This window comes from Dryobates pubescens, chromosome 6 (genome assembly GCF_014839835.1).
Source record: "Dryobates pubescens isolate bDryPub1 chromosome 6, bDryPub1.pri, whole genome shotgun sequence".
Taxonomy (NCBI): domain Eukaryota; kingdom Metazoa; phylum Chordata; class Aves; order Piciformes; family Picidae; genus Dryobates; species Dryobates pubescens.
This window is the reverse complement of record NC_071617.1, coordinates 8,929,826-8,951,849: the sequence shown is the minus strand read 5'-3', so window position 1 is coordinate 8,951,849 and position 22,024 is coordinate 8,929,826. Positions and strand designations below refer to the sequence as shown.

At 40.0% G+C, this 22,024-nt stretch overlaps 1 protein-coding gene across 1 annotated transcript in view; it reads left to right on the top strand.

Moving 5' to 3' along the window:
* The window catches only part of MDN1 (midasin AAA ATPase 1), a 116,805-nt gene that overhangs the window by 6,403 nt on the left and 88,378 nt on the right, over positions 1-22,024 (top strand). The window contains exons 2-18 of the mRNA XM_054162495.1: positions 3,060-3,286; positions 4,387-4,611; positions 6,143-6,250; positions 6,330-6,522; positions 7,177-7,179; positions 8,258-8,470; positions 11,235-11,366; positions 12,732-12,835; positions 13,681-13,795; positions 15,569-15,762; positions 17,280-17,361; positions 18,118-18,213; positions 19,247-19,359; positions 19,878-20,026; positions 20,128-20,188; positions 20,739-20,950; positions 21,516-21,619. Of these exons, the coding sequence (XP_054018470.1) occupies positions 3,060-3,286; positions 4,387-4,611; positions 6,143-6,250; positions 6,330-6,522; positions 7,177-7,179; positions 8,258-8,470; positions 11,235-11,366; positions 12,732-12,835; positions 13,681-13,795; positions 15,569-15,762; positions 17,280-17,361; positions 18,118-18,213; positions 19,247-19,359; positions 19,878-20,026; positions 20,128-20,188; positions 20,739-20,950; positions 21,516-21,619 (2,331 nt within the window). The remainder of the gene's footprint in view (positions 1-3,059; positions 3,287-4,386; positions 4,612-6,142; positions 6,251-6,329; positions 6,523-7,176; positions 7,180-8,257; positions 8,471-11,234; positions 11,367-12,731; positions 12,836-13,680; positions 13,796-15,568; positions 15,763-17,279; positions 17,362-18,117; positions 18,214-19,246; positions 19,360-19,877; positions 20,027-20,127; positions 20,189-20,738; positions 20,951-21,515; positions 21,620-22,024) is intronic.

Genomic DNA, 22,024 nt, shown 5'->3' with positions numbered 1-22,024 from the left:
TAGGACAAAGGTTCATTCAGCAAGGGAGGAGAGGGTGCAGCATCAAAGTTAAGAGCAAAACCGCTACAGTGTAAATTTACAATCCTGATTTTTTTCACTGATGATACTGCTCTATATGCTTGGATAATGACATGAGCTGAAAGACCAGACAAATTTAAGCATAAGACACAAGTTGTTGTTCTTCAGTAACAAAGTTAGAAAGGTGGGTAAGGGACCTGTGTGTGCTGAGGGGGTGTTTATTTCACAGAATCACAGAATTACTGAGGCTGGAATAGACCTCTGAGACCATGAAGTCTAGCCTATGACCTGACACCACCACATCAACTAGACCATGTCACTGAATGCTGCATCCAATCTTTCCTTGAATACCTCCAGGGACAGCTGACTCCACCACCTCTCTGGGCAGTCCATTCCAGTGTCCAACTATCCTTTCTGTGCAAAAGTGCTTCCTAACATCCAACCTAAACCTCCCCTGGCACGACTTCAGGCCATGCCCTTGTGTCACAAGTTGCCTGGGAGAAGAACCTGACCCTCACCTTACCACAACTTCTCGTCAGGTAGTTGTAGAGTGTGATGAGGTCCCTCCTGACTCTCCTCTTCTTCAGGCTGAACACCCCCATCTCCCTCAGCCTCTCCTCATCAGACTTTCCTTCCAGTCCCTTCACCAGTCTCATTGCTCTCCTCTGGACCTGCTCCAGCACCTCAATATCTTTCTTGAAGCGAGGGGCCCAGAACTGCACACAGTACTCAAGGTGAGGCCTCAGCAGTGCAGGGGGAGTGCAGGGGCAGAATTCCATCCCTAGTCCAGCTGGTCACACTATTCCTGATACAAGCCAAGATGCAATTGGCCGCCCTTGCCAGCTGGGCAAACTGCTGGCTCATGTTGGCCCAGAGAGTAGTGGTGAATGGTGTCACATCCATCTGGAGGCCAGTCACTAGTGGTGTCCCCCAGGGATCAGTGCTGGGCCCCATCCTGTTCAATATCTTTATTGACGATCTGGATGAGGGGATTGAGTCCATCATCAGTAAATTTGCAGATGACACCAAGCTGGGGGCAGGAGTTGATCTGTTAGAGGGTAGAAGGGCTCTCCAGAGGGATCTTGACAGGCTGGAGAGATGGGCAGAGTCCAACATGATGACATTCAACAAGTCCAAGTGCCGGGTGCTGCACTTTGGTCACAGCAACCCCATACAGCACTACAGGCTGGGGACAGAGTGGCTGGAGAGCAGCCAGGCAGAAAGGGACTTGGGGACACTGGTTGACAGCAGCTGAACATGAGCCAGCAGTGTGCCCAGGTGGCCAAGAAGGCCAATGGCATCCTGGCCTGCATCAGGAACAGTGTGGCCAGCAGGAGCAGGGAGGTCATTCTGCCCCTGTACTCAAGCACTGGTTAGGCCGCATCTTGAGTACTGTGTCCAGGTCTGGGCCCTTCAATTTAAGAAGGACATTGAGACACCTAGGCATGTCCAGAGAAGGGCAATGAGGCTGGTAAGAAGTTGTAGCCAGGTGGGGGTTGGTCTCCTCCCAGGCAACCAGCACCAGAACGAGAGGACACAGTCTCAAGCTGCACCGAGGGAAGTTTAGGCTTGAGGTGAAGAGAAAGTTCTTCACAGAGAGAGTTGTTGGCCATTGGAATGTACTGCCCAGGGCAATACACTGCCCAGGGAGTCACTGTCCCTAGAGGTGTTCAAAAAGGATTGGATGTGGCTTTCAGAGCCATGGTTTAGTTGTCATGAGGTTTTAGGTATTAGGTAATGGGTTGGACTTGATGATCTCTGAGGTCTTTTCCAGCCTTACTGATTCTATGATTCTATGTTCAGTTGGTTGTCAACCAGCACTGCCAGGTCCCTCTCAGTCAGGCTGCTCTCCAGCCACTCATCCCTTGGTCTGTAGTGCTGCATGGGGTTATTGTGGCCAAAGTGTTTGGATTTGTTTTGTTCTAGCAGATGTGCATATGTTTCCCATCTATTCCAAAGCCTAATACTTTGTTTTGCACTAAAAGACTATTTTTGTAGAAAAGTAAGGAAACCCCCCCAAACAACTGTTACTTCAAAACTGCAGATATGTGCTTCTGCTTGTCAACAATATTGCTCATTATAACTGCTGTCAGAATGTACTGGTTTAGGTTGGGATTGAGTTGATTTGGAAATATGGAAATAAGGCTTTGATCATGATTGAATGCTGCTTTTTTTGAAAGATTATTAAACACAATGCATTTCAAACAGTTGTAATTCTTAAATGTTTTGTGGCTCTCATGAGAGCAAGCTGTTGAGATCAGTGAGAAGTCTGTTAACAAAGATGTTTTAGTTGTTACAACACTTTCTCAACTTTTTCTTTTAAAAATACATTTTTTTCTTTACCTTTTAGCTGTAAAATATAATTTCTAATTTTGGGACATTTTTGTAATTCCTTTTCATTGTGCTACTCACTCTGTTTCCTGTTTTCTCCAAATATGGATAACAGTGTCATGTAAATAATTCCATTGGAAATTGTATGACCAGAGGGCTGGAGCACCTCTCCTATGAGGACAGACTGAGAGAGTTGGGGATATTCAGTCAGGAGAAGGCTCTGAGGAGGCCTCATCATGTCCTTCCAGTATCTGAAGGGACCCTACAAGAAGGCTGTTGAGGGACTTGTTAGGATGTCAGGTAGGGACTAGGGGGAATGGAGCAAAACTGGAAGTGGGTAGATTCAGATTAGATGTTAGGAAGAAGTTCTTCACCATGATGGTGTTGAGGCAATGGAACAGGCTGCCCAGGAAGGTGGTAGAAGCCCCATCCCTGGAAGTTTCTGTGGCCAGGCTTGATGGGGCTCTGAGCAACCTGATGTAATGTGAGGTGTCCCTGCCCATGGCAGAGGTGTTGGAACTAGATGATCCTTAGGGTCCCTTCCAACCCTGACAATTCTGTGAATTTTGGACTCTCTTCTGCTTGATGTTTGGGTTGTTTTTTTAAGTATTCATTCCTCTAAAATTCACTCTGAATCCTGCATGAGTAGTTCTGAAGTTAAAGCCCAAACAATTTCCCATTTAATTCATTCTTGCTTTCTCTTCCTTTAGATTTGGACTCAGCAGGACCGGCAGTGCATCCTCGATACTTTAGCACAGTTACTGCTGGATAAAGAATGTACCGTGCTGATCGGCCGTCAGGTTCGACCCATCTTGTTGGATTTGCTGGAGAGAAATGCAGAAGCCATTAGAGCTGGTGGCCAGCTCAACCATGATCGACATGAAAGGCTGTGTGTGGCAATGAGCAAGCTGGTTGCTGACCACCCCGATGTTTTGCCGTGAGTAATGGAATGGCTGTGCAGTGTTTGGTATTCACCAGTGATGGGAGGTGGTGTTACAATTTGGATTGTCTCCCACAGTAACAAATGTGTTTCAAACTGAATTATTTAGATTTTATGAATCTTAAACACAGCTTGTAGGAATGAAATTGTATTGTAAGGTCTAATGTGATTTTCATCTTAATAATCAAAAGAAAAATTGCTCACAACCAAAATCTCTGTGCTTAAGGTTAGACCTGTAGGCCAGCAGAGCACAAAGCTGCAGAAGCAGGAGTTGGTATTACTTTTTCAGTAAATGACAACAAGCAAAGAAATTTCACCAAAGGCAGTGCTGTTTGCAGTTGATTAGGCCACACCTTGAGTACTGTGTCCAATTCTGGACTCCTCAATTCAAGAAAGATGTTGAGTTGCTCATACGTGCCCAGAGAAGGGCAATAGAGCTGGTGAGGGGTTTGGAGCACAGCCCTATGAGGAGCAGCTGAGGGAGCTGGGGTTGCTTAGCCTGGAGAAGAGGAGGCTCAGGGGAGACCTTATTGCCGTCTACAACTACCTGAAGGGAGGTTGTAGCCAGGTGGGGGTTGGTCTCTTCTCCCAGGCAACCAGCATCAGAACAAGAGGACACAGTCTCAAGCTGCACCAGGGGATGTTTAGGCTGGTTGTTAGGAAGTAATTCTTCACAGAAAGAGTGATATGCCATTGGAATGGGCTGCCCAGGGAGGTGGTGGAGTCACCATTCCTGGAAGTGTTTAAAAAGAGACTGGATGAGGCACTTAGTGCCATGGTTTAGTTGATAAGATGGTGTTGGGTGATAGGTTGGACTTGATGATCTTGAAGGTCTTACCCAACCTGGTTAATTCTGTAAAAGAAACAGAAACCTTCTGATAATTAAGTAATGATTTCTAATAAGGTGAAGTACCTGTTATCAGCTGATTACTGAAGTGGTTGTCTTTCCCATGTCTGGACAAAATTAAATGTAGGCCTTAGCTCTCAGTATACCATTGGTTAGTCTTAGAATGTGTCATGATGCTTTTATTATGGCTCTTTTCCTTTCCTCTGGCTTAGATGGCACACAGATGTCTCTTTTATTCTTCCTTCTAAAGCTTTGCTTTAAGGTATTTTAAGAATACATCGCCAGTTTTCCAGAGGCTTTTCCTGGAGAGCTCAGATGCAACCACAGTGCGATACGGACGCAGGCGGATGAAGTTACGGGACCTCATGGAGGCAGCCTATAGGTTTTTACAAAAGGAGCCATCCATTTTCCGGGAGTTATGGGACTGGAGTGTGTGTATTCCACTCCTAAGGAGTCATGACACTTTAGTCCGTTGGTAAGTTAAACCCCTCAGACCTTCTCCATTGAAAAGAAGTATCTGTATCTTGAATTGGGCTTTGCGTTGTTCACATGCAAGTAGAAAAGAATCTTCAAATGACACCAGGAAAAAGGTCTGTACCGATGGTACCAGTACCTGTGTTTCTTGTTTGATCTTTTGAATGCTGGAGTGGTCTATCAGGGAGTGAAATTTGGGCTATCTCTTAGTCATGCTTAAAGCTGTGGCATGGAGAATCTTTTCAAATGACTTCAGCTTACCCAAGTTGGATTCATGGGAGATAGCAAACTTAGCACTTCGCCTCTACTGCAAGCCTGTTGCTGCATGTGGTTCTAGCATATTACCTAGAACAAAGCAGAGTTGAATCTACTCTCCAATCTATGTTGCAGTGATATATTATGTTGCTCTGAATTGACACCTTATTGATTAGTTGGTTTTTCTATTGCTTGTATATAGACATTTCAGTTGCTGTAAAGCTTGGCTTATTTTAGTTGTGCTTCCTGATTGACCTTGTTGGAGACTTTGCATGTGGTTTTGGTTAGACTTTTTTGTTAGATGCATGTCTGCATGGCTTGGCTTCAACCTAGTCATGTGATCTACCCTGTTTGTGTCTGGTAGTATTGATAGTGCCTCTTATTTAAGCAAAGGTCTTTAATAGTCTTGATGTTCTTAGCATAAATTCAGAATTATGTTAGCAATATGTAACTTGCAAAATAAGGTGTGTAATTATGAAGGGCAGGAACAAGAGTGTCACCAAATCTGTCAGCCATTTATGGAGCTCTTTGGGATGACTTAGATACTTAGATAGTCTTAGAAAAAGAATATCTAATGATTTGACTGGAATTTGTTTACCGGGTGTTCAGTTAATAACACAACTAAGTGTACAAGCTGACTTTTAAATTTTGTCCTGAACTAATATTCTGGCAACTCTTTTGTTTTGTTTTTCTTCCCCTCTCCACCAAGCTTTGGACTTGAAAGTTTAAAACAATGGTGTAATAAATAAAAACTGTTTTATGATTTGAATTAAATGTCTTTTTGTTGCGAGATAGCTTTATGTACTAATGAAGTCAAGGATTGGGAGTTGTTTGCTTCTCTTGGCACTGAGTCTTGAGTTCGTTGTGTCAGGAGTTATTTTAGAAATCACCTGAACAAGAAAGCAATTCTGAAAGGGAAGTGGTAGGAGTAGAAGACAAAAACCACACAGAGAAAACAAAAACCACACAGAGAAAACCTTTCATTGTCTAATAAGTTAATCTTTATTTACTTGAGAAAGTGCTTGCCTTTATTTCTGTTGATCATTCAGTCCTTCAGGGAAAGGTTTGCTAGTTGGTGTATAAATGATAAAGTATGCCATGATAAATATCTCAGAACTGAGAAATCTTCAAGAATGTTAAGCATAGCACTAAAATAATTTTCTGTGAAGAAGAAAGTTTTCTGCATGTTTTTCCAGGCTTGATATTTTGGGTTACAGTTGTCAAACCAAATTTCTTCAGACTGCTTTGACATATCTTGCTCTAAATATAATTTTTAGGTATACTTCAAATTGTCTTGCTCTGGTTACATGCATGAATGATGAGCATAAATTATCTTTCCTGAAGAAGATATTCAATCCTGAGGAGCTGATACATTTCAGACTAAAGTAAGAACTTTTAAAATCTTCAACACTGTTTGTTTTTGTGGATGGCTTTCATTTGAGTTAATGAGCACGGATTTCACAGGCTACTAGAAGAATCTCAACTGCACAATGTGGAACAAGCCCTTGTTTTGGCCAATCCAGACTCCACATTTTGGCAGATGGAGAAAGACCTGCAGTATACTCAAGGACATATTGTATCGACCGACCTCTCTGCCAATGTAGTAGCTGTATGTGGTATCGTGCTGCCTAGGCTACAGCTCCTTTCTGAAGAGCAGGTATGTAACCCAGGGTTAAGTCTCTACCTTTCTTTTCCTTTTTGTAAAAATTGAACAGAATCCCTAAAAACAATGAAGTTACTATATTTCCTGTTTAAATGGTATTGAGACAATACAGGTTGTGTGTGTGTGTGTGAGTTTTCTTGATGTGTGCTGTAATCTAGCATTGCATAATATGGGCACTGCAAAAAGCTCTGCAGGGGAGTGAACCAACAAAGGTGTAATAGTATGGTTCATTTTATCTTCCTGTAGCAATTCCAAGTTAGGAGGAGACTTGATAGGGTGCTTGGTTGCATGGTTTAGTTGATTAGGTGGGTTGGCTGGTAGGTTGGGCATGATGATCTTGAAGGTCTCTTCCAACCTGGTCTGGTCTGGTCTATTCTATTCTATTCTATTCTATTCTATTCTATTCTATTCTATTCTATTCTATTCTATTCTATTCTATTCTATTCTATTCTATTCTATTCTATTCTATTCCATAATTGTGTAAAGCCAGGATCTGACCCAGTTGCTTTTACCTGTATGAAGTAGGTAGTAGGTTTTGTGCTATACAGACATCCTATAAACAGCCTTTCTCCAAATTAATTCTTCTCATAAAAAAACAGTGAGGCTGTTCCTTGCTCTTCTAGAAGGCAGAAAAAGGTGAGGAGTGAGCAAGTATGTGATTTCTCAGCTTGAGTGAAGTGTAATGGAAAATGTAATGCCTTGTTGTTTTAGGAAGTCCATCAAAGACACAAACATTTTTGAACAAACAGTATTTAACGTTTTTTCTCTTGAGATGCTGTTCATCTCTAACTGCTGAGATTCTTGGCAGTACTGAAGCTAAGCCATGATATGAACTGAATTACTGAAAGTATACTCTCAGTCTGCGAGAGAACTTCCCAAAAAGGCATACTTTAATATTTTTAATAGCTACAGGTATTTCACTGATTTGATATACAGTCTAGTTTCAGTTTCAGCTGAGGAGGCCTGATGAACAGGTAAGGAACAAACCGTGAGGGAAAGCAGGTACTTCTGAAAACTAGCATTGCTATTGTGATGTGACACGTGAAAAGATAGAACTGAAATACAAGACACTTATAGTGCAGTGCATACTGTGATTACTCTGCCTTTTGACAGGAAACCAGTCATTTTTGTGCCACAAAGTGATATATTAGCCACTCTGGGAGAGTGGAAGTATTTGGAGAGTATCTGTAGCATTGATTGATTACCGTTCAATAAATTGCATTCATGGCATTTTGAATAAAATTAATGTTAACTGAATTTACTTTTGTTTTTTAAATTAATTGTTGTACACATTGAGTTCAATGACTTTATACTTGGCCTGTTCAGAGTCTGAATCTAACTGCTGTTTGATTTGTCCTGTGATTTGGATCCATTCTGATCACTTAATTTCAGTTACGTTGTGTTTGTATTTGATTGATGTGTTCTGATTGAAGAGTTACTATGCCTGTACTGACAACTTAGTATGAACTCCCTTTGGGAGCAAATTGTGCACACACTTAATAGAGAGTTTCACCTCTAATAGATTTTGATGAAATCTATTTTAATATCTCCCATTAAGTACAGTGTTAGAATTCTTTATTGTATTCAATATGTGTTGACAGATCTGCAGGCCAGAAGTTTCTAATAGTCAGGCTCACTTCTTCTAACTGTTTTGTGTTGTACAGCCTGTAAATAAATAAAACAAAAGAAAGAGTTACAGTGTAGTAATTCTCATTTTATGTTTGAACAGGAAAATAACACCAGCTGTTTTGTTTTGGTTGAATCTGCCTTCACAAATCTTCAAAACCTTGCTATGGCTGTATCATATCAGAGTCCTGTTTTATTAGAAGGACCAATAGGATGTGGCAAAACTTCTTTAGTTGAATATTTAGCAGCTGTTACAGGAAGAACAAAGCCTCCTCATATTTTGAAAGTCCAGCTTGGGGATCAAACTGATAGTAAGGTAAGTGATGAATTTATGGTAACTTTATGATTGGATGATAAGATATGATTTTTGCCTACAGCATGAACTTAGTTTTCTGGTAAGATAATGTTCGACTTTTCACCCAAAGACCTCACAACTATCTACTCTGTAGTATTGGTCTTACTGTTGATAAGTGTGAAGAAGAATCATGGAAGCTTTGATGGGTTTAAAAATACAGCATAACTGTGCTGCATCTATTTCATTCAAACTCTGTTTCATCAGGGCTTTTGTGTGTGGAAGATCCCTATTAATTTTTTTTTTCAATTAAAAAAAAATTCATTTCAATTAAAAAAAATGCACTGGGGAAAAAATTATTTTAATATGACACAGTCTGGTGCCAGAATCCATATGAACACTTACTTCAGTTTAGGTGAGCTAATGTCAGTTTAATCTGATCCTTGGTGTCAGCAAGTTTGCTGATGACACCAAGCTGTGTGGTGCAGCAGACACGCTGGAGGGAAGGGATGCCATCCAGAGGGACCTTGACAGGCTGGAGAGGTGGGCACAAGCCAACCTCATGAGGTTCAGCAAGACCAAGTGCAGGGTCCTGCGTCTGGGTTGAGGCAATCCCAGGCACAAATACAGGCTGGGCAGTGACTGGCTGGAAAGCAGCCCTGAGGAGAGAGACTTAGGGGTGCTGGTGGATGAGAAGCTCAACAGGAGCTCTCAGTGTGCACTTGCAGCCCGGAAAGCCAATCAGATGCTGGGCTGCCTCAAGAGAAGTGTGGCCAGCAGATCAAGGGAGGTGATGCTCCCCCTCTACTTAGCTCTGCTGAGACCCCACCTGGAGTACTGCCTCCAGTTCTGGAGCCCCTATTACAAGAGGAATATAGACATGCTGGAATGTGTCCAGAGAAGGGCCACGAGGATGATCAGAGGGCTGGAGCACCTCTCCTATGAGGACAGACTGAAAGAGTTGGGGCTGTTCAGTCTGGAGAAAAGAAGGCTCAGAGGTGACCTTACTGTGGCCTTCCAGTATCTGAAGGGGGCCTACAAGAAGGCTGGGGAGGGACTTCTCAGGATCTCAGGTGGTGATAGGACTAGGGGGAATGGAATGAAGCTGGAGATTCAAACTGGACGTGAGGAAGAAGTTCTTCACCATGAGTGGTGAAGCCCTGGAATGGGTTGTCCAGGGAGCTGGTTGAGGCCCCATCCCTGGAGGTGTTTAAGCCCAGGCTGGATGAGGCTCTGGCCAGCCTGATCTAGTGTGGGGTGTCCCTGCCCATGGCAGGGGGGTTGGAACTAGATGATCCTTGTGGTCCCTTCCAACCCTGACTGATACTATGATCCCAGTTTTTGTGGTAAAAGTGAGAGTGTGCCCAGGCGGCCAAGAGAGCCAATGACATCCTGGCCTGTATTAGGAGGAACAGTGTGGCCAGCAGGAGCAGGGAGGTCATTCTGCCCCTGTACACTGCATTGGTTAGGCCACACCTTGAGTCCTGTGTCCAGTTCTGGGCCCCTCAGTTTAGGAAAGATGTTGACTTGGAACATGTCCAGAGAAGGGTAACAAAGTTGGTGAGGGGTTTGGAACACAAGCCCTATGAGGAGAGGCTGAGGGAGCTGGGATTGCTTAGCCTGGAGGAGGCTCAGGGGAGACCTTGTTGCTCTCTACAATGACCTGAAGGGAGGTTGTAGACAGGCAGAGGTTGGTCTCTTCTCCCAGGCAACCAGCACCAGAACAAGAGGACACAGTCTCAAGCTGCACCAAAGTAGGTTTAGGCTGGATGTGAGGAAGAAATTCTTCGTAGAGTGATTGCCCATTGGAATGGGCTTCCTGGGGAGGTGGTGGAGTCACCATCATTGGAGGTGTTTAGGAGAAGACTTGATAGAGTGCTTGGTTGCATGGTTTAGTTGATTAGGTGGTGTTGGATGATAGGTTGGACTCGATGATCTTGAAGGTCTCTTCCAACCTAGTTTATTCTATTCTAAATGAAAAATGAAGATACTAAAATCCTGTGATGTTGAGGACATCACAATGATCTAGCTTTACCTGTGGAGGTTAAAATAATTTCACATTCTTCTGCCTTTACATATATAATTTTCAGCTTGAACCAATGTTGTTTGGCTTAGTTTATATTTAGTTTTCTAAAGTGGGTAGTGTCTATCAGCAGTGCTAGCTGAAGTTTTTTATCAGCATATGTAAGCACCTTCTTTACTTGCTTAAAGCAGCTGATTTCAGTATTTCACAACTGTCCTCCACAAGAGTGTCTTCTCATAAACATGAGCAAAAATGCCCTATGAAGAAAAAGGGCTGAAGTTCAAGGCACAAAATAGGTCTTAGTGAAACCATAAAGTTTAAGGACTGCTTAACTGTGGAAGTTATAACTTCCTAGAGAAGCCACACTTGACAGGTTTTGTGTCTTTGAATAACTTGCTTTACTGTTCCTCTTCATTAGGTTAGTCACAGACTGTAAAAGTGTCAAAGTTCAGTGCAACCCTAGAGAGTTTTGTATTTTACACTGTTAGTTGTTTGTAAATTCTGGGGTCACAGCTCTGTAAATTCACGTCTGATTACCTGGCTAATTTTATCTGCTAGGCTTTGGTTAGATTATCACAGATGTGGAGGGATGAAATATTTTTTTGTTAATTAAAAAAGGGCACATTACCAGATGGATATTTTAGTGCTGTGGAGGGTTAAGTGTGTGTTACTTTTGTATCAGCTTTGATATTTTTTGTGAGTTTACACTCTTGAGTTTTCAAGGGGTGTGATGTGCAGGTCTCTAATTTACCGTTTCTGTCATAGACTCTGCTTGGTATGTATCGCTGTACAGATGTGCCAGGGGAGTTTGTGTGGCAACCTGGGACATTGACACAAGCTGTTACCAAAGGTCATTGGATACTTCTGGAGGATATTGATTATGCTCCTCTGGATGTGGTATGTAGATTCATATTCACTCTAAAGTACTGGTCTTGAGGCCTGTACTAGCAATTTTTTGACTCTAACCACTGTGAGATTTGCAGCAGCATACTGAAAGTGCTTCAACTTTAAAAGGGGTTGGAAAGAATTAACCTGTGTGTTGTCATTCACATATTTGCACACCACATGAGTTTTTGTCATTGTTTTAGAGTAATGATGATGTCACTGACACCAGATTTCACTCTGAAGAATTGAATTGACACTGATGAGGAGCTGTGTGTCTTTCAAATCATGTTGTAATATCTGAAAACAAATGGCCCTGGACACCACAGAGTGTTGTTGCTGTGTTAGAGTGGTACTGTTGTGCTTTATTGTGGGGGGATTTTGGGTTTGTGTGAGGAGAAGCCCCATTTCTTACCTCTGCCTTGGATATTAAAATTGTGTGTTATGTTGATCAGTGTGGGTTTTAATGGATTTCCTCTCATGGATTGCCTTTTGAAGTAATGACTATTGAAAGCATGTCTTCTGCAAGAACCAAGTCAGAGATGTTTTGTTGCATGGGCCTGCTTGGACCTTCTGCAGATAGTTGTTCTCTTTCATACCTGTTCTGTAAAGCCTCTTTTGTGTTAAATAACCTGAGAGCTAGTCTTCTGAAATTTGTAAAGCCAAGAAATAATACCACTCGTGAAAAACTGGACACTGCAAGAGGGTGGACTTAGCTCATTGCACTCATCATAAGCATGCCTTAAGTAGTGTCCTACATTCATTTCCCTTCAGATTCTGCTTGCTATGCATCCTGTCTCATTCTCCATACCAAAAGTCTCCATGCTTGCTTCCCTCTGTGCTGAGGTGCCCTAGTGGTGCTACCTCCCTTTTTTCCTTCCACCGTTCATAATGTCCTTCTGCATGGAAGGACAGATTTTTCAAACAAATTCCAAATTCTCCTGGGGGTAGCAGGGTATGTGGTGAAAAATGTTGACATTTGAGAATGACATCTTTGACATGCAGGGCATCTTGGTTCAGGCAGACAAAGAAAATAAGTGTTCTGACACAACAGTATCTAATTAATTCGGCAAGTAGGAATAGATGGGTTTGATTTGGTCTTGCAGTGTCAAGACTGTCATTTCCATTCTCTTATCATTAAACTTGAATACAGGAGGAAGAAGTTAGGTAAAGATTACACCTATGACTTCCTCTGCTGATTAAAATTGGGAAGAACTCTGCCCTTCCTGTTAAGATTCCTTGGAAATGCAGTCTGTAGGAATAGCAGTGGCTGACAATGTAGTGGTGCTCAGTGGAAGTGCTGTGGCTTGTCAAGTGTGAAGTGAGTGTGCTGCAATTTTTCAAAAAAAATAGTTACATGAATTTTATTCTTTTTTCCAGATCTCTGTGCTGATTCCTCTCTTGGAAAAAAGAGAGTTGCTGATTCCTGGTCGTGGTGACTGTTTAAAAGTAGAGTCGGGATTCCAGTTTTTTGCAACCAGGAGGTAGGCCTACAAAGTTAAACGAGGCTAAGAGCATGGATATCCTGTTCCTAAGCCAAAGGCAGAAAATGCAGGGTACTTGAGCAGGGGTGTTTAAGCATTTTCCAATGAAAAAACAACAGAAGCCACAGAAGTTGTTAAAGGATGTTTTTCACTTTAGAGCAGCCTTATAGGAGTACTGGATGAATATAGTCTTTGTACTGAAGGGCCACTTCAAGACTGAAAGAATGATGCTTGCTGGGGGGAGCCCTAACTAAATCAACCTCTCATCAAAACAAAATGGCCATAGTCACATGAAAAAGGTTTATGATGGATATTCACAATGTGTCTTGACTTGCCAGCTTTAACAGAACCTGTATAAAATACTTATTAGTTTCTGATCTTGGGGCAGGTAGTAGTTTGACTACTGAAGGATGAGTTTCCTGGGTTTTGTTTCATTATTCCATCTCCTTGAGCAGTTGTATAAATATATTCCCTGGATCCCTTTAGGATCTGTGGAAGAGATTTCCTAGACCACTTCTGCCAGGCTCCTCTCTTTACAAAGAATTCTCTGTGTTGCTTCTCATAGCCTTAAATTCTTGTCAGTGAACTTTCTGCAAGTATCTCATAAGGAGATACCGCACTACAGGGAGAAAAACACTGATGAAAGAACAGATAATGTGAAAAGCAGAGACAGGCAAGGCAGGGTACGTGACAGTACAGTGACAAGCAGTGAGTGGTCTGTGTATGTACATTGTGCTGTAGCAGCAGTATGTAACACATCCTTTGATGTACAGGAATGCACTGTAAATGTTGAAGTCCTCAGCAAGACACGATATGCTGTGTTTCTTCATGTTGTTTTGATGTAGGTTATTCAGTTGTGGTGGAGGTTGGTACAGGCAGCAAAGCAGCCATGCTGCTCTTCTGGACAAATACTGGACCAAAATCCATCTGGATAACATGAGCAAAGGAGAACTCAAGGAGGTATGGTTTGTGTTGCTCTATTGTGGCATGTAACTGTTTCAATTGAGGATAATAGATTTTTTTTTCATTAATAAATGGGATCCTTCTTTGTATCTCCAAGTTCCACAACACACCCTTATAATTTCAGATTTGCCCTGCTAAGTTTGAAGTAAATGGGCAGTTTGTCAGGAAAAGTGAATTTGGACAAAGATTCCTGGAACTGCACTTGGCAAACAGTTCTGCTTTGAATGGGTCTAAAATTCAAATTACATTGCCACTTCATAGCCCACAGATGTGAAAAACAGAAATGAAAAAAAAAAACCAACCAAATTTGCTTTATTCCTGAATTCTAAGCTTTGATATGAAAAAACAGTTGGTCAGTTATGGATTACCAATAACTGTTTCTACCGAGACATTTTTCTAGCATTTCTAGGTAGTATTTGCTTGTGTAGTTCTTAAACAATCAAGGGAGCCCAGGGCTTAACTGGAAAGAGAATTCTTTTTGGTATTTGCCTTGTGATACAGGGCTCAGAGCCTGTTTTTAAAACATTGTTGCCTGGGAGAAGTGGAGGAGTTGAGTTCAGAAGTTCAGAAGGAGTTCAGAATTTTCCAGAATGAAGAAGACAGGTTTTTTTCAATAAGATTCATTCACTTCTTGGGACTCATTCAGCAGCCAGCACAGTTACAGGCAACCTTAAATAGCTGTGGGGTTTTTTTCCATTTTGTCACTTGTCAGCTAATTGTTAGGAACAGGGCAAGAGCAACACTTATCTTGTACTTGTAGAATTTGTTGGAGGGGGAGCAAGCAGATATGCAGGGAGGCCTATGCAGACAGTTTGCTGGAGATACACACACTTTTCTACTGTAGCTGCTTATACTACAAACAGTTCCATGTGGGCAGGAATGCTAGGAAGGTCACACTTGCAGTATTAAGAAAGGAGATGTGGCTGACTAATGTTGAAGATGGCCTCCAGAAAGGACTTGTACTCAAGTAAAGCTTGGCTGCCAAAACCTGAGGAAAAAAGGAAGGTTCAGTACTAAATGTCACTTAACCACTAGATCCTTTATGTTCTTTTTTTGTAGCTCAAATCACAACAATATATAAATCAAACACTTTAAGATTATGTAGTAGTAGAAGAGACAGTGGTACAGAACACCCACTTGTTTGTCTTGAAAATAGACTTATGTTCTTCTGGTTAATCTTAAAACTCAGTCTGGTATGTTAGGACCAGTGTTCCTGGCCTGTATCTGTGAAAAGCATATTTTGGGAAGCACTAATTTTGGTTGGCAAGCTTCAGTGAAGAGAACTGAGCTGAAAGGAAATCACAGAAGAAAAATTAGCCCCTTGTCGTGTCTTTGTCAATATAATGAATAGACAATTTGAATGCTCAAAAAGATTCAGTCATAAAAAGGATGTGAGGTAAGAAGTTTTGTTATCAGTGGTACAGATGTATGATCATGATTTGAGTTTCAATGGGGTTGAATGTACCTTTTACTTTTCCTGCTGGTATTTGTGCAAATGTGTTAAACTAACTGAAGTAGCCCCGAGCTGGCAAAGCTCACTTCTGGCATCCAAGTTACAATTTTCTTTAGATAGAGAAATTTTCTTTAGATAGAGATTCCAAAAGAGCTGTGCAGTTTACTGGTTTGAGTATTGAAATATATCCTATTAATATTTTGGGGACTGGTAATTTCCTTCTGATGCTGAAGATGTTTTAGTTTTCATTTAATTTGGATTTTGTTTGTTTGATTGTATGTTGTATTTTGGGTTTTGGGTTTTTTTTTCCCCTCCAGGTTCTTCAAAGGAGATACCCCAGCCTTAATCTTGTAGCTGATCACTTGCTAGACATTTACATTGACCTCACAGGAGACAAGTATCAGGCATCTGAGAATGGTGCTTCTGGCACCGGGCACATACCAGAAGATTCAACAGAATCGAGATCAGAAAACAAGAAACCAAATCTGGAAGGAAGAGAACTATCTTTAAGGTTGTCTTTTCATACATGTCTATTACAAGGAAATGTAGTCAGCTGAAGGATTTATCTTTGTTTCTTTTCTTAATATTTTTTTAACAGTGCTAAAAGTATAAAGAATTAAACTGGAATTTCATAATACCTGGAGGTGTTCAAGAGAGGATTGGATGTGGCACTTGGTGCCATGGTTTAGTAGCCATGAGGTCTTCGGTGATAGGTTGGACTTGATGATCTTTGAGGTCTTTTCCAACCTTATTAATTCTATGAGTCTATGAAAAGAAATTTTCAGTACAGCAGAAGGGTTTGTACAGAGAGAGAGTTGTTTGGGCAGTGTGCAATACAGGTTTTATTCAGGTGATTAAGCATATTGTTCCCATGTGACCTGTAAAGGGAGAATATAGTGTACTCATTCCTCACTTACATCTGTGAGGCAGTAACTTTGCAAAAAGGGATATTTAATTTATTTTTAAATTATTTTTGTTTTAATGAGCTATTCCATTAACTTCAGTTGCAAGATCTGTGGATAGGGCTAACCACTACTGCAATTCAGAAATGTGCAGCTGGAGCAAGACTACATTAACCTAGGAAAATCCATTCTTCGTTTGACAATAATGATCAAAGTATCTTAAAAAAACCCACCTCAATCTGAATTAGTTAGCACTTCTTATACCTTTTATTAGGAAAAAGTATACATTTTTAGTTTCTTCTTTTATCTAGTGCTGAGTTGCTATCAAGTCATAGAGATTACTTTTCATTTTAACACAAAATACCAGTTCTGGCTAAGGGCTGAAATGTACTGCATAACGTTCTAAAAACTTAGTAGATAATGTTCTCAGCAATTGTAAATGTTTGCTTATCTAGATGTAATTCACATAGAGCACTCACAGCACTTACAGCTGACTGAAAATAGCCAGATCAATAGTATACTATATAATTTCAGATTTTTTATAAATGCTGAAATGCAGCTTAATGTTCAATTATTTCAGCTATGTCAACTCTAGTCACGTGGAATAACCACTGCTATAACCAGCAGTGCTTTGTGAGTTAGCAGATTCTTGGTGTGAGTAGTACCTAATATTTTTGTGACCTGTAACAATGCCACTAGTTTGAAAACAGCAGTTGCTTTTCTAGAGTTGGAGATTTCTTCTTCTTGCCTGTCAGAAGATTTTGTTGTTGGCAAGGAATCAGCATCCTGAAAAAAAAGTTGTTTACATCTTTCTGGATGAAAAGCTTGCTGCTTTTCGTGTTTTCACTTTCACAATTACTTCATGGTTTAATGGAGTATGTATGATCTATTTCTAAGCAGCATACCTGAAAGAGACACTGTTGGTCTTTCTGTGCTCAGCCACTCTTTAGAATTAGCATCCTATTTATATGTATCTCCCCATCTGCAACTTAACGCAACTAAACATGGGACAACTAAACTAAATTGCCAGAACATGGTGGAATGACCTAAACTGAATGTTAAAGAAGGTGCTGTTCATTTTGGCTTGATGGTACCAAATTTTAATTATTTTTTTTTTACTTCTTAGAGACTTGCTGAACTGGTGCAGCAGGATTGCTTACAACTTCGACAGTAATTCTTCAACCACAGCAGTGAATATTTTTCAGGAGGTGCGGTAAGACTTGATCCAGAAATTGCTTCCCTAAATTCTAGCATTGTCTCACAAATCTTAAAATAGTCTCTTTGGGAATGTAAGATGGGAATTTACCTTGAGTTTTATCTGGAGCAGTTGGACTGTTGTTGGAATGTTTGTGATATGCCTATTAGAAGCTTTCCTTACTACAAGGATAGCTGTTTGAAGTGATGCACGGAGAGACAATCCCAACTTACTACTGTCACGCAACAGCCATGCTGCAATGTGATTTCATTTTCATAAACTGGGATTTATTTATATAAACTTTATCTATATATTTATATAAACTATAAACTGGGATTGCTTGTGACTAAGTATAAAGATTTTAAGATCTTCCTTTTTTCTTGTAATATGAGGCTTGTTTCCTGCTTTCCTATGCATCAATTTACATTCCAGGTTGGGAATTTTCCATCTGTTTCAGTCAGAGATAATTTTAAGATATGAGGTCTTACAGTGTTACTTTCTTCATCATTTTGGTTTGTTTATCTAGAAACAGCTTCTGTGACTGATTATTGAAAAGTTTTTACTTTCAATAGAAACCCAACACACTACAGTTAGAAATTCTTATTAAATTGTTTTGAACTCCATCATTTGGCTCAATCAGTTGACAGTGAAATAACATTATTAGCCGTGGCTGGATTGGGTTCAGGCTCATGTAAATGAAGATTGTGCTTGTCAGATCACATCACACAAAATATGTATTGAAGAAGTTGGTTTGCTTTGCCCCTGACAGGCACTGGACTGTTTCACAGCTATGTTGTCCAACCAAGGGAGCCGACAGAAAATGGCAAAAGTTATTGGAAGTAAACTAAACATTTCCAAGAAGAAGGTATGTAGAGCTATACTTAACAAGATGTTTGTTAATAGCCTATATAACTTTCAGACTTTCTAGTGATTAATTGAAATGTCTTCTGCTAGTTTCCTTAAAAATGAATGCCCATATCTCTGTCCTCAGTACTTTTTTTTTCTTTCTGTACTATTCCAATTTTGATGTTTTTCTCCTGTTTTATTTCAGTTGCTTTTTTTTCCTCTTAAAGTTGAGTGAACCTGTTTCAGAGCAGATTAAAAATTGCCTCATCATGAAAAAGGATTACAAAGCTGAAACAGCACAGGTGCCTAAGCACAGGATACTGCTGGATGTAGAGAGTAATAACTAATATGCATTTCCTTCAATGATTGCAACGAACTTAATCACTTAACAAGATCAGAGAGAAGCATAATCTTCCTTATTATTTATTCTGTAATTGATTACAAAATCAATCAAGTACCACTCTAGAATCTACAACCTATATATTAATAGAACGTGCTATAAATGACTGAGTTAAACTAAACTATTGCTTTGTCAGCTATTTCTGACTGTAGAAGTTTGATTCCCTCCTTTGTTACTTTGAAATGGAAAAACTTGCCAGCTGGATGGACAGATGGTTCCCTGAAACTTCTATAGATTTTTCTGGTTGTCCCTTATTCCTTTGCATTATTTCAGTACAGGAATGTATTATCCGCTGCCAAGGGCAAGGTATCCTTGTTTACACAGAGGCATTCACCAAAGGTTTTTTCAGAGGGATTATTTATTGTTGCTTAAGATAACTGTTCCTAGGTTCAAGTTTATGTAATTGAACTACCATGGAAGTAGACAAAGTAGAAATACAATGCAATAACCCTATTACTAAGTTATAAAATGGAAAGACATCGTTTGTACAGACAAAAACACTTCAGAGGTCCTTCAGTGTTTTAGGTGATGAGTATGTAAAGCCTGCAAAATGCAAAATCTTGTCATGAAAAATTAGCTTACTGCAAAGTAGTACTGGCAGCATGAGTGTTCTTAGTGTGATGTTGTAAGCAACATTAATATTTCTTCACAGGCAGAATTCTTTTGTGAACTCTATAAACCTGAAATCCTAATACGGGAACAAGAAGTCTCTGTTGGAAGGGTGCATCTCACGAGGAAACAAACCCAGGCTGTCACTGTAAAAAGGTAGAATATCCTGTAGTTTCCTTGCAAATTGAAATACTTTGTGTTGGAATAGAATAGTCTGGAAGTTGCAGGATTAAATGAAAGGCAGATTGGATATTCTCGCTCTTACGAAAACAATGTGGTGAATTCTTTTGCGATATGAGCTTTACCTTTTGTATCTTTAAGGCTGTGTCCTCATACTTCTAGCAGCATGGTGTTTTTCATTTCCTTTTGAACAAGAGTTTCTTAACAGCTGTAGATCCACAGTACTTTGAAGATTTTGACAGATTCATCTTTGTAAGGAGAGATTTTTGTAGTATGTGGCACTAACTGATGGCTAGGAAGTTCTTTGGAAGCCCTGAATTTCTAGGTTATAGCTTGAGAAAAATAAGAGTATCTTGGACCTATTTTTTTCTATATTGTTTAATTAAAAAAAATAATCCTGAATTCAAACACTGCTCTAAAAAGAACAAGTAAAAGTGAAATGTGCTTCTTGATAGATCTTGGGTTTGAGTTGCTTCCTGTGTTGTTTTTTTCAGAGTAAAACAAACCTTTGCTGCCACACGGCCATCTGCAGTATTGATTGAACAGCTTGCAGTTTGTGTTGTCAAAGGAGAGCCTGTGCTTTTGGTTGGTGAAACAGGAACTGGCAAAACCTCAACTGTTCAATACCTTGCTCATATTACAGGTAAATAAAATGTGAATTTATATTAGGATAATGAAGAAAACAAACAAACATACACAAACAGAATCCCACAAGTTGATGTTGCTTTCTATTTCTGTTTCAAGGACAGCGTTTGAAGGTTATCAACATGAACCAACAAAGTGACACAGCAGATCTGTTAGGGGGGTAAGTCACTGAGTACTGTTTTGTCTGTTCTGCATAACAAATTGGCAATATCAGAACAAGCTTCTAACACAATTAGGGTTCTGGCATCCAAGAGTTTATTTTTGACGTGTATCTGTTTCATAGTAGCATAAAGGGTTCATCATATTTGCTTGCACAAACTTTGTTTTCCTTGCTGAAGAACAGTCAGTTTTGCTGATTTGTATGCACATCTTTATGTGATGAAGTAATTTAAAAGCACAACCCAATGTCCCTCTTTTAAATGGCTAAACTGTACAATACAAGTAAGTGATATTCCCTGGACATACTGGTTGGTAGTAGTAAAAATATTTTACTTATCAGGGTAGTTCTATCTTTATCAAATTGCCTTAAAAATGCATTTAAATATATGCAATTTTACTTTGTGTGTTAGCTGAGTGAAAAAAAACACCTTCAGAAACTTGAGTTCCTTCATGCACAACATTGTTGTTTCTGTTAACTGGTGAGTTTTAGTAGTTCACAGATGCTAGCTCCTGTGTCACAAATAAGTAGCTACTCCTTTGCTTCTTTTCAGTTACAAGCCTGTGGATAACAAGCTGATCTGGCTACCGTTGCGAGAGTCTTTTGAAGAACTCTTTTATCAGACATTCTCTAGGAAGAAAAATCAAACATTCTTGGGACACATTCAGACCTGCTACAGGCAGAAACGTTGGCATGATCTGCTGAAACTAATGCAGCATATTCATAAATCTGCTCTTAGTAAGGAGGCAAAAGAAAATACATCTGGTGAGAAGTTGTCATGATGCTACATATAACTCAGGCTGTGACTTCAAACAACTGAAATAAGCACAGTAGTAAATAATGTCATAACTGATAAGCAGCAGTGATTTTACTGGTACTGTAGTGTTCATTGTATAGCTGTTCTGTCATAAGATTTCTAAATTTGGATTTATTTTTCTGAGATACCTCTTTCTGCCTCTGGGAATTGGAGGGTGGTATCAGTCATGCTGGACCAAGTGCAGCATTAAGTATTTGTTCCTAAGATAGGACATGCTGGAATGAATGACAAATTATCTGTACCATCTATGTCAGTAATGTTGAGGTAAAAAAAAGCAAACAAAAAACAAACACAACAACAAAACCCACAAAACAAAACAAACAAGCCCCCCAATAAACAAACAAAAAACCCACCACCAAACCCACAGCAAAATTCAATGATTCTTATTTTAAATTCATGAGATATCATCTGCAAAACTGGAATGTTCTTGTTGCTTAGCCAGACTTACTCTTGTGTCTTGGTGCTTGAAATAGCTTGATTAAAGTATTGTTCTTAAATTTGTTTTGTTTACAGGCTCACCACTGAGGGAAAAGTGGGAAGCATTTGGTCTTAAGCTGAATCACGCTCATCAACAGATGAAAATGACAGAAAATGCTCTTCTCTTTGCATTTGTTGAGGTATTCAGAGATTTGCATTTTGATGCTAGGAAGAATGAGGAGAAGTATTTAAAACGAGTTGCAATCGGAGTCTTGCTGTGAAGTAAAACTTGTTCCATGATAACCGTGTGGAATGAAATGTGCTACTTCGAGGAGGTGGTGGTTAGGTGGAAAGTGGGAGAATGTTTTGTGGTAACATATTAATTCAGTGCTGTGTAATGGGAATTAGGACTGGTGGGATAAAATATCAGCAGTATGTCATACAATCTTTCCAAATGTATGAGATTAGAAGAAAACTTACTGACCAGTCTCCAGTAGGATGTGCTTCTGCCTAGGGTTTGCTGTGAAGAAATGATTATGAATTTATGGTGCTTATCTAGAAGTGTGTTGTAAGAATATATCAAACCTGTGGTATAATATTCTAAT